A 13,414-nucleotide genomic window follows, 5' to 3' on the forward strand; every position below is an offset into this window, starting at 1 on the left:
AAAAAACATGTTGGGCTTCCTAAAGAACAAGGTCAGAGTGTGAGGAATATTGCATCATGTAATCGTGCAATAGCAGTTTAAGAGTCACAGGTTCTTTTAGGAACCTTTGCATTATCTGAACACTGTTTACATTCAAGCTACAATATATTTCATTTACCAACTAAATAGGTTCCATTACTTCTTTAAAATTAAAGAAGTACAAAAAAAAACATGTAGGCTATAGAGGTTCTATAGCAGTTTTAAGGGTTCTTTCTGGAACCTTTAGTTAAAGTAAAGGCTACAATTTATGCACAAAAAACACTCTTCAATTGATTCTTTAAGGAACGCACCTGTTTTTCCTTTTTTTTTTTATTAAAGTTCAAAGGTTAAGATTTTTTTCTGGAAACGTAGGAGTGTGAACTATATAGATAATCTTCTTGTTTAAGATACATTTAATTTACATAAAAAAACGCTTTATGATACTCAGCAGCAGTTTAAGGTCACAGGTTCTTTCAGGAGCCTAGCTACACTAACTAAAAATGGTTCATTTTTTTATGTTAAATTTTGCATCATGTAGGCTTTAAATTGCATCATGTAGGCTAAAGGCTCTGTAGCAGTTTAAAGGGTTTTTTCAAGTCAAGGCTAGATTTCGTGCACAAAAAACACTCTTCAATTGATTCTTTAGAGAACACACCATTTGTTTTATTTTTTTAAGAACTTACATTTATGAATTTTGACATCGGTAAAGCTTCTACGACCCGAAGTTTAAGGGTTAAGATTTATTAGCATAGCAAGGGTTACTTAATTTATCAACAAAAAAAACATATATTGATTCTTTATGAAACTCTGTTTGATACTTCTACTGTATGTGTGAACGCTAAGGAATCGTTTCAGGCAGTTTTATTGTGTATATACTCTGTTGGTTACCGTTTGTGGAAGGATGATGGCCAGGACATGCGGGGCTTTTTGAGGCCGGGCCGGTGGTTCTCGGCGTTGCGGTTGCAGCACAGGTAGCGCTCGGTGTCGGAGTGGTAGCGCTGCTTGATGCGGATGTGGGTCCTCGGTTGTCTCCACAGGTGTTTGGGCGGCTTGGCGAAGCCGGCTCCTTCCCGGGTGAGAGCCGCGCACTCCATCTCTCCTCAGAACCTCAAAACAGCTTCTCTTGTTGCCTACTGAGCGCGGAGAGGAGAGAGAGGAGCGGGTTACGGAGCTCTGAGGGGTCTGGAGGTGGAGGAGGAGCTGCTTCTTCTTCTAGCGCAACTTTCAGATCATCGCTGACCGCCGGCGCGCGGAGCTGTCCAGGAGCGCGCGGTGCTGAAACCAGGAAAAAGTTCCCAAAACAAACGTCGAGTCGATTCTTCAGCGAAACCACAGCATGTAGACTCGCTTTCAGACTCTCTCCTTATCACAGAACTAACCCGCCTTCCTTTATTCCTCTCAGCTGACTAAAAACTCACCCGCTACACTGCTGCTGCTCATAGTTCCTCAGTCCTGTTATATATCTATATATAAAGCTGAAGAACTTCAGTAGCTGCTCTTCCGGAGGAACAGCAGAAGAGGACTGACGACCAGCAGCAGCAGCGAGTTACAAACACCCAGACAAGAGACGCCCAGCTCCAGTTACATCACCAGCACGCACACAAGCCTTCAACCCAGCTCAGCTCAGCTAACACACACCAGTTTAACACACACACACTCCTCCTTCTCCTCTCCACCCAAACTCATTTAACCACGCTATAAACATAATTACACATTCAGCCCAAACAACAGAGAGAGAGAGAGCACAATCTGTACCTACATTACTATTCGACAATGTCCAATCTGATGATCTATTTAAACTGTATATAAAAAAAGAAAATAAGAGACTACTTAAAAATTATGAGTTTTACCACATTGAAAACCTCTGGAATATAATCAAATGAAAGGTGGATGATCACAAGCCACAAAACCAAGCTAATCTGCTTGAATTTGTGCACCAGAAAATCCAACAGTAGTGTGCAAGACTGGTGGAGAAGAACATGCAAAGATGCATGAAAAACAAAACCTGTGATTAAAAACCAGGGTTATTCCAATAAATATTGATTCTTGAACCCTTTAATCTTTATGAATATGAACTTGTTTTCTTTGCATTATTTAAGGTCTGAAAGCTCTGCATCTTTTTTTTTGTTATTTCAGCCTTTTCTCATTTTCTGAAAATAATTGGCAATATTTTTATTTGGAGTTTGGTAGAATTGTTTTCCGCAGTTTGTAGAATAAACCCACAATGTTAAGTTTATTCAAACATATACTGGATGTATATTAATGTATTACTGTAAATGTAAATGTATTTTAATATTTATTTAAAAAAATCAAATAAATATGGGCAATATTTATTGAGCTACACATTCACAATTAATATGCAGCAGATGCCAGATGTCTCATCATGGAGTTGTAGAGGTTCCTAATGGTGTCCTCCAATAATCCATCCCATGCAGCTCGAGTATTCCTGCATTGGTGCTGCCCACAGGGCCTCCACACACACATTCATTGTTAATTTCTAAGAAGACAAAAGGCATCGCTATCAGTGACAAGATCGAAGATTTCTTGTTGAGCATTACACAGCCACGGTGTCACAGTTGTCACGGTTGTCACGGTGTAGGGTTACTATTCATACAGTGGCAGATCACCTTTGGGCTTCATTACATTAATGAGGTCCTGCAACCCGTGGCTCCACCTTTTCTGAAAGCACTTTGGTTCACTATTCCAGCAGGACAATGTTCATCTGCATGATGATGTCATGTCAAGCCACATTGCCAGAAAATGTGTGAGATGCCATAATAAATACATACGATGTGCTTTTAACACTCCACTCCTAACACAACATCCACAGAAATATTAGAGCTGCATGGGATGGATTACCACAGGGCACCATTAAGAACATCTACAGCTCCAGTAACAGACAAAACCATGTTGTGCCAATTGTAGTGAACAGCAAAGCATCTCTACAGATTGACCTTTAAGAAAGCAGAGTCAAGAACAGAAAGCTGAGGATGCATGAAGGCACAGACTGGAAAAATACTATTTGGTCTAAATCTGATTTTTTTTTCTAAGGTTTACATATAGTAGGCTCCAAATTTGGTGCCAACAGAATAAATCCATGAAATCCCAACCAATAGTCCAGGCTGGTGGAGGTGCTGTAATGTGGGGGAATGTTTTCTTGAACACATTATTATCAGTCAATCGTTGCCTGAATGTATCAGCCTATTTAAGTATTTTTGCTGACCATTTACGTCTATTAATGTCCACAATTCCACTGCTGCTACATTTCACTTAACAGTGTTAATAACCATAATATGTATTGCTGTTGTTTCATTATGCTTTAGTGAGTCACATTATTAACAAGCCAAAACAGTGTTACCCAACATAAACAAAGAATCTCATTCACATCTTTAAATTAAAAGAATACAGACCTTCCATTCTCTAACCCAATTCATTTTATAAAAATAATATATCTATCCTATTAGTTTGTAGACACACTTTTGCAATTAGTGCTTTAGTCCTGTTGCTATGCATTTATTTGATTACTAGTACCACCATGAAGCTGTGTATCAAGAGTGTTAATAGTTTCATTAATAACTCCACAGATTATGCAGCCATCAAAATGTTGAGTTGGCTATGTTTTATGTAATCAGAGATGTGAGCTCATTACTAACATCCTTCAAATGACACATTATAATAAAAGAGGATAATATATATAATTTATATCAGTTGTATTATATAGCTCATGAAATACATCTTTTTCTAGACACAATTTACACAAATGGCTTTAGTTTAAATGTCAGAAATACAAAGCTGATGTTATATCAAGGTTTAAACCTGAAATAAAATGATTAATTGGTTTGCTTCATTAAGCATATTAGATATTATAGGAACATTTCTGTTCTTGCATTATAATCTCAATATATTGTTTCAAAACAGTAGAGAGTAAATACCAAAAACAGTAAATGACTACTAAGTGAATGTAGAAAAATGAGTAAATGAGTACTAGATTAATTCAGAAAAATACAACATTAATACATAACTACACTGAGAACATACTAAATACATAATAAATTCAGATAAATTAGTAAATGAGTGAAAGGCCACTGTTATTCAGTGGCCTTTCACTCATTTACTAATTTATCTGAATTTATTATGTATTTAGTATGTTCTCAGTGTAGTTATGTAAAAAAACAGGGTTATTCCAATAAATATTGATTCTTGAACCCTTTAATCTTTATGAATATGAACTTGTTTTCTTTGCATTATTTAAGGTCTGAAAGCTCTGCATCTTTTTTTTTTGTTATTTCAGCCTTTTCTCATTTTCTGAAAATAATTGGCAATATTTTTATTTGGAGTTTGGTAGAATTGTTTTCCGCAGTTTGTAGAATAAACCCACAATGTTAAGTTTATTCAAACATATACTGGATGTATATTAATGTATTACTGTAAATGTAAATGTATTTTAATATTTATTAAAAAAAATCAAATAAATATGGGCAATATTTATTGAGCTACACATTCACAATTAATATGCAGCAGATGCCAGATGTCTCATCATGGAGTTGTAGAGGTTCCTAATGGTGTCCTCCAATAATCCATCCCATGCAGCTCGAGTATTCCTGCATTGGTGCTGCCCACAGGGCCTCCACACACACATTCATTGTTAATTTCTAAGAATTTATTGTTAATTTTTCTATTCAGAAAAAAATGAGTAAATCTCTATATACATACTTTCTGAAAAAATACACAAATAACTATGGATTTAAATTAGTAAAAATGAGCAACTGAACAAAACAAATTACTATGAAGCAAATAAAAAAAAAAAACACCAAATGAACAAAAGACTAATGAGCAAACCTTACTCTATATCTAGTCTGTAGAGACAGAAAACTGTTTCTTTACAAAAGAATCAGAAAACATTACCACTACAAAAAAAAAACAGGTTTAAATTAGTATTTCTGTTCTGGGAAAGTCTAATTGCATTTTTGGTTATACTTTTGTTCCTAGAAAAATATTATTAAGTTTCTGGCTCATTAACATCCACTGAACAAGTTTAAAGCCTTGGATGTATGAATCCCTTAGACCTTATCCTGTCAAAAAGTATATGTCTGCTTTTGCTTGAAACTGAGAATCTTAATGTCTACAACAAAAATGTCCTCCTAAAATCAGTAGAATATTTAAAGCAGATAATCAAACCACAGTTTACACTATGCAAGTTTTTTTTTTAATTGGGATATAATATCATAACATGTCATAGTTAATTCAGCCTGTAGTGTGTTAATTAAGCAGTAATGTTTAAAGGCTAGGATGTTTAATGCGTATCCATACATACACAGACACACACAGACACACAGAGGAATTATGGTGTCATATAGTTCCCCTAAGGTACTTAATATAGCATGCAGGGTGTTAATTAAGCAATAAAGTGTAAACGCCAGCATGTTCAATGTGTATCCACACATACACACACACACACACACACTCAAGATTACTAATGTCAACAGCATCCAATCAGCCAATCAACCATGACTTTATATCAGCCAATCAACCATGAAATAATATATTAAAGCCATGGACATGGACTCCTTTGTATAAAGGCCAGCATTAACTTTTGTTCTACAGCAGCTCTTCAGTGGTATCAGTCCAGTCATGCTAGCTTCTCTCATTAAGCAGATAAATAAGCCTTATGTGCTCATGACCATGTAATAGTTTAACCAGCTGTCCCTCAGCTGGCAACCACCCTGAACCTCCCTGAGGTTTTGGAGACTTTCTGAACCAGCTGTCTAGCCAATCTGACTCTTCAAACATCTGATGGATCTGCAAAGTCTGCCCTTTCAATTGCATCTCATCACGAGATGATGTGTGACTCATATCTGGAGTTACAAGGTTATAAACAAGGGTTGAGATTTCTAGATTGTTCTAGATGTCTGATTCTTTGCCTTACAGAAAAAAACAAGTGCATGAAGAAGAATGCATTTAAAGTAATTTCACAATTACTCACAATTATACAATTATACAAACAGTCATGTTTTAAAATACAATAGTATTGGGTATCAGTTGTGGGTATTATGGGAAAAAAAAAATTTTGGAGTTGATCTAGACCTTGACCCGCTTTCATAATTTTTTCGTTAATTTTTCATAAATTTTCATAACATTCCAAGTAAAACACTGAAAAATAGAAATGATAAAAGATTATATAATATTTTTACTTATTCTGAAGGAAGGATATCTTACGGTCTTGGATAAGTGATAAGGCTCTCTCTGTCAAAAGTTTCTGACTTAATAACAGATTTATTTAACCGAATATGGGCACCCTACTTGCAATTTGTCAATAATTAGGATAATATGCAGATAAGTCTGCTACGAGATTCTTCTACATATTTTGATTAGTCAACTTTTTTTTACTCTCATTTTACTGGAATTTTTATAAGTGAGCATGTTTGTTGCCAGTTTATTTGTTTATGTAAGTTTAAAATTGAAATAAAAATATAATATGTAAAATAAAAATGGAGGGCATGACAAAAAATAATCACAACTAATCGACTAATCGAACAAATAACCAGCAGATTAGTCGACTTCTAAAATAGTCATTAGTTGCAGTCTTACTTTCCAATAAAAAAGCACATCCATCCAAGTTTAAAATTGAAATAAAAATATATGTAAAATAAAAATGGAGGGCATGACAAAAATAATCACAACTAATCTAACAAATAATCGGCAGATTAGTCAACTATTAAAATAGTCATTAGTTGCAGCCTTACTTTCCAATAATAAGTGCATCAAACCCTTCCCTCACTTTCTATCCCATCATATCTCACTGTGTATTCATTCTTCTGTCGCCCTGCCCTTTGTGCACTTTGTCAAAGTTAAAGTGCCAAATCGTGCCGATGTGAATAAAAGCCACCTGAGAGAGAAGCCACTGCCCTCCGCTCCCCTCTCTGACCTTTCTCCCACTTAATCTCCCTGCCATTTGATCCCACAAGCAATTAACATTCATTTGAGAGCGGAGAGGAAAGATCTGAGCGCAGCTGCAAAACAACCAATTTGTCCTGTTGTGTGTCCTGATCTGTCGTCTGTATCTGATGAGGCGGTGACTAGTCTTCGACTTCGCTGTAACTGCCCTGCGTCAGCGGAGCCCAGCCGCACGGCATAATGAAATATGTGGATACACACGCAAAAGTGCAATAAAGGAGCTGATCTCTTGTAACCTCCGGCAGTGGGAGAGATGAGAGCAGCTGAGGGATGCGAACATGACCTCCGGTTGGCTCTCTGAGGGTGAGCACTGCTTAAACACTAACGCCAGCCACACAGCCACAGACTTTCCTTTAATCTGCTGTAAAATACATGACTCTATTTTTAGCTGGACTGCACCTAGAGGAAGGTTTATTCTGTCTAGAAGTTGGTATGAAAACGTTCTGTCACCAGTCTAGATGCAGGGGATGTTCAATACACTAAAAATTAGTCAGGAATCACGTATATGACTCGTACCTACATCACATCGTTTCATTATTGAAAAGGAGAGTGAAAATGCCATCTAAATGTGGGTAACACAGACAGAATACTTGTTTGTTGTTACTGGGATTCAATCCCATCCTGCACAGTGAACAAACAAACACTCACACACGAGGGAAACAGGACACACATCCTGAACAGCAGGTAGTCTCATCAGCACCCGATGAGCATTTGTGGTTGTCAGTGGTGTCTTTTTTTTAACCAACCTTTTACTTACTTGTTTTCATTCCGGATTTTCATCGTTCAAAAAACAATCTGAATAAATATCTCCATCTGGATAAAGTGAATTTGATTGTGCTTGGATGAGAAGTATATATACACGTCACGCCCACACTCCAGCAAGAACATAGCAGTCATATGTAGCCTAGAATGAAGATGATCTGTGGCAGAGACTCAACAGAAGTTGAGTGAAATGTCCCAACTAAGGAAGCCTAGTGCATCCCAAATGTTTCAACATTCAAATTTTAATATAACTTTATAGTCATTATCGCTTTTATAAAATGTGTTTTGGGGAGGAGGTGTAGTGCACTATAGGCTCCAGTGGTGCGGCCTAAGCTTTTGTTCTTAATGGCTTTTTTATACTTTAAGTAGCTTTGAAAAGAGTCCGTTTACACTTTAAAAAAAGCTTGAGTTGATACTTCGACTTCCACAGAAGTATTTTAAACCCTGGTATCTATACTTCAACCTGAGTAATGAATGAATAAATACTTTAAACACCTCTGGTGGTTGAGTGAATTGTTGAGGGGAGTTCCTTGTAGGTAGAGGGAATTGAACTGACAACCTTCTGTTTCACATATTTTATTTCATAAAGAATGGGCTATTGTACATTTGATTATTAATAATAATCTACAGAATTTATTTATTCATTTTGTAAAGCAAGAGTTTAAGGTTTACTTTAATGCCTTAATTTTTCACTATATAAAGCTTTTATCCATTTTGTAATCTTTTATTAAAACTGTCTTTTAATTAAATTCATAAATATATTAGTTTTGTTTGCTTAAGTATAATTTGATCTAATCAGATTTTTAAGTATTTTTATGATTATTTCTTTAAATACTTAAGTCTTGGACGCACTATGCTTTGCACACAGTCAGGAAAAGATGTAAATTTTCTTAACATTTTTAAAATATGAACATTTTAATGAACAAGATTTTTGACAAATAATTGCAGAAATCTGTTCTGTGGGAATTTCACTAATAAAGCCTATATGGCATTTTATGTAAAATGGCATTATTGCAAATGTTCCAGAAAGTTTGCACTACTGAACTGAAGTCAAATATAGTTTCCAATAGTTGCAATGAAAATATGCAGGTGCGCAGGTTCCCTGCAGATTAGATTGGACGCTTCTGCTAAAGGGTGATGCTAATCACATGAAATTCACTGATGTAAATGCCAGCAGTACATTTCTACTTTCCACGTCTGATCTTAATGTTACTGAGATAGGGTCCAGTGGTATTAAGCTGTGTTGGGGAAGAGAGGATGATCACTTACCCATGCTCAGACTGTGCATCGTTAATTGTGTCCAGGCTGTTGGCCTCGATGTTGGCTATGGCTGATTTGTAGATGGCCTCCAGGTCCAGTAGTTTCTTGGTGTCGAGGGTGGAGTGGCGACGGGCAAGAGGAGGCAGGAGGAGAGGCCCCGAGAACCTTCTGCGGACGGCATAGCTGGGCCGGGGCATGGAGTCAGAGAGGCCAGGCCGCCTCTGTGGATGCGAGCAATAGTGAAAGATCAGTCATAGGAACGATGCCACAAAATAGATGCCCATAACCAACTATACTGTGTAGAGAAGCCTTAGGAACAACAATATTCAGGACTATATAAAAAGGTTAAAAAAGGATGATAAAGTGCCCTCTAGAGTGGCAAATGAGAAAAAGTGACCTATTGGTTGACCTTCACATGTGAGCCCTTTTAGGGGGCCTTGTCTTTCAATAAATGTCCTGTTCCCTTTGGAGAAAGAACATTGATTGTGTCTTAATAAGTGCCCTTATATGGTTGTCCTTCCAGTACTTCCAATAGAAAAGGATGCATTATTAAGTATGTTTAGGTTCTACTCCAGTGGAAAAGTGCCCCTCCAGTGGACATAATAAAGGTGTATTTGTGTGATACAGTGCCCTATAGGTGCCCACATAATAGGATACATTTGGCATTCCCTGTAGAAACTTTTCTGACCCCCTTAGATGCCCTTTCAAGTGAAAAAACATGATGCAGCACCCATGCATCCTGTGCCCATTGAAATTTTGGCCCAAGCTTCCTCCTATAATTAATTTATTTCACAGAGCCTAGTGATGTATTAACTTTTATTTTGCAAAAGGTAGATTATTTTTTTTTTATTCTGATAATTAAATAAATAAATCACAGAATAGTGTTGTGATTAAGCTGATTAAAATTTCTAAATTGATTGACACAACTAAAATATTACAAAGGTTTATAGTTCCACTAGGCAGTGTAGCGTGGTTAATATCTCTGGTTTGAAAGATCAGATTTGTATCAGTTTTATATGTGTGTGTGGGTGCGTTCACATTTAGACTTTTAAGGCTGCTTTCACACTTTCCTTGTTGGGTCTGGACCTTATGACAAAATGTGACCAAATATGACCAAATTTGGATCAACTGAACCATGGCCCGGTTTATCTGCAAAGTAAAAACTGTCTTGTAGAAAGTTCGGACATGCAGACTAATTACAGGAAGAAGGGCAGGCTATTGTCTTCCATTGAACAACAGAGGAATAAAATTATGTGCGTGTTAGCAAAAATCCAAATCCAATGTGCGTGCATGCCTGTTACACTTGCCCTTGTGATCCCTGTATCTACTGTAATCCAATGGCGATCTTTTATACTCAGGCTTGCAAACTAATTGAAATTTGAATACCACCTGGAGAGTGAGACTGAACGATATTGGGGGAAAAATACATTGTGATATTTTCTTGTTCTGAGTTATATATTGCTATATTATAAAATATAATAATGAGGTCAATGACTCAACATGTTATTTATAATGCAATCTGTTCATCAATGATTGGAGTAAAATAAATGGTATTTGGAAGATGCCATTAATACTTTGGTATATAGTGTAATTTAAAATGAAAACAATGTCAAATGTCTTTGCATTGAGCAGTAAAAAATGTGTACACATGCATTTTTATTTAAATCTCTGATGTGTGTAATTTTTGTTTGTTTCTATATGTTTGCTTCTGATTTTATTGCCTTTTATGCTGAAGCACTTTGAGATTTCTTTGAAATGTAAATTGCATTACAAATAAAATGTATTATTATTATTATTTTTTTTTTAATACATACATTATTACTATTATTATTATTATTGTTAAATGCATTATTATTATTATTATTATTATTATTATTATCACATTGCGATATCAATGCTAATTGATATACCAGTGAGCCATACTGTAAAAGCAATTCATTGATCTGACAACATTCTTCAAGTTAATTATTGTAAAGTATAGGAAGACACAGCTCATATAGAGTACTAACTAAAGTGAAGTGTACTAAAAAACTGTAAATGTAAATGTAACACACAGACAAATCTTGGTTAAGATTCTGGTTCTGACTTTCAGGAGTTTTCAGGTCCCCTTAATATTACTTGGCCTTGCCCTGAGTTAATCCTAACATTCAAGATGCATTAGGACCCTGTTCACACCTGGTCAATTCATGTGTCTAAGTATCATTATATTATATATATATTAGTATATACAGAAAAGGCCAAGCCTATTTAATAATGCTTCCAATGAACATAATTACAGGGTGGAGCCTTATCACCAGGCAAGCCCAACATATTGCTGGCATAAATAATCATGTGTCTCTTCAAGTTTACATTTACATTTACATTTTCGGTATTTAGCAGATGCCCTTATCCAGAGCGACTTACAACAGTGCTTCAAAGTTACTTAAGTTATCCAAAGCTAGTTTGTAGACTCCAAACCGAGTATGCTTAGAAATAAACAGAGTTGCTTAGTGAAAAAAACCTGAAGGAATGCAGAATCCACAACCTCTTCAAGAAGACTCAAGTCGTGCCTCCGGATTGCTCAAACCTTAAAATAAACAGTTCAATCCAGCATCCACTTAAATCAAGGCCTGCTCACTACATCCACACAGTGTAATCACTGCTAGCAGAGGACATAAGGACTATTTCACAGTCTGTAGCCTTAGCTGCAGTTTAAACATAATAATAATAAGGCAAATAATAAAAACTCACACGTATCGTCTGGACGGCGCTGTAAATAACCCAGATCCGGCTGACACACACACACACATACGTGGTACAAGTGTTCACACTCTCACTTTCTCATCCATGTTTACAATATATATTGTCACAGTGGGGCTGGGAGGTGTCAAACCATTAGAAAAGTGTGAAAGTAACTATATCACACACACACACACACACACACACACACACACACGAACAGTCCTCACTCAACAACATCCCGAGTTCCTTTCTAAGAAGTGATGAGAGGACACTTCACACTGCTTTTTCCTATCAGCAAGAGGCTTATGTGATCGATCCGCGGTCTTATAGCAAGAGATTAGAAATCCCTCAGTACTGGACCTTTCTTTCTTTCCCCTTCTCTCGCTTACTCACTATTTTTTACTCCATTAGCTCACAGGCTGCCTTGCGTTTTATGTCTGGAAATCAGATTCTGCAAACATAATGTCAGAACGGCTTATGTGAAATCAGAGCTGGGAAAAAAAATCTGTTCTGCAACCTACATCTACCATACCTTACGGTGCCTGTGACACAATAATGTCCAGAACTAGACAAACTTTACCATTATGGACACAATATACGTACCTTCACATTCCAAATGTCATGAAACATGTGTGATATTTGTGTGGAGCCTCCTGCATTTAATGTGGATACAATGATGTGTCTGTTTGCAATTGGCTTGAACGGACAAAAAACCTGATTCAATTAATTTCTTTAATTTAGGATTGTTTTATTTAAATATTTATAGAATAAATGTTTCATGTTAGTTTAAATGTTTCATTGCTTCTAAAAGAATAAAAAGTTAATTATTGTTAAAAACTGCAATTATGATATTATGCTATGAAATTATTATATATTATATATGATGTGATCTTAAAATGACAATAATATCGTGACAGGTCAAGTCAATGATTTTCTATTATTTTCTCGATCAGGTTTATCAAAGACTTCCTGAGTATTCCAGAGGTTGTGGGAGTCTATCGCATATCTATAAAGGCTCCCTGATGCCCGCAAGTCAGATAAAATCTTCCGGAAACTAGAACGAGTGGCCCAAGAGTGAACACAAATGCGCACGCAGGCGTCACAGACTTTTTTACCCAATCACATGTGTGAAAGAGTGGGAGAGGGAGAGAAAGGCGCTCCTCCCACATGCATATTCATGAAGCACATGCAAAACAGAGAGGGTTCTGATTGGCCTGTTCTCTACAAAGAGTCTGTGAGTCAGCCAATCAGTTTTTATTGTGGGTGGGCAATGTTTTTTTATTTCCCTTTCTGGACAGGATGCGTTCAATAGCATCATGGCTCCCATCAAAACTTTTTTCACCTCTCACTACTCTAAAGTATATCCATGTCTGGTAAAAGTAAAAACACTGTACAGTTTGTAACAGTGATTTCAGCATTGCCCACGAAGGACTAAATGGTTGTAGAAGGCATGTTGAGGTGAGTTAATGTGAGATTAATGTGAGAGTCTGTTATTATTTTTCTTTTCTTTAGATATATCTGCTTAAACAAATTCTGAGCATTAACACTGAAAGCAAGTTTTAGGACAGTATGTGAGAATATGTGTTTTTGGAAGGTGTGAAATCAAAGGAACACCCACACCTACAGGTAAAGGTCTTTCTGACATTTTTTTAGGTGAAGCTTTACATACATAGACTTGTGCACTTTGAACACCAAGTCT

At 36.4% G+C, this 13,414-nt stretch overlaps 1 protein-coding gene across 4 annotated transcripts in view; it reads right to left on the reverse strand.

The window, feature by feature from the left end:
- LOC103044346 (cAMP-specific 3',5'-cyclic phosphodiesterase 4D) overlaps positions 1 to 13,414 on the reverse strand; it is a 140,264-nt gene that overhangs the window by 105,494 nt on the left and 21,356 nt on the right. For 2 of the 4 annotated variants that reach the window (XM_007233147.4, XM_007233143.4), the window contains exon 3: positions 9,004 to 9,215. In XM_007233147.4, the coding sequence (XP_007233209.3) occupies positions 9,004 to 9,215 (212 nt within the window). Of the gene's footprint in view, positions 1 to 906; positions 1,565 to 9,003; positions 9,216 to 13,414 lie in introns of those variants that run through there. The other 2 variants (XM_007233145.4, XM_007233149.4) reach the window with 2 other exon arrangements.

The sequence above is a fragment of the Astyanax mexicanus genome, chromosome 16, assembly GCF_023375975.1.
Source record: "Astyanax mexicanus isolate ESR-SI-001 chromosome 16, AstMex3_surface, whole genome shotgun sequence".
Taxonomy (NCBI): domain Eukaryota; kingdom Metazoa; phylum Chordata; class Actinopteri; order Characiformes; family Acestrorhamphidae; genus Astyanax; species Astyanax mexicanus.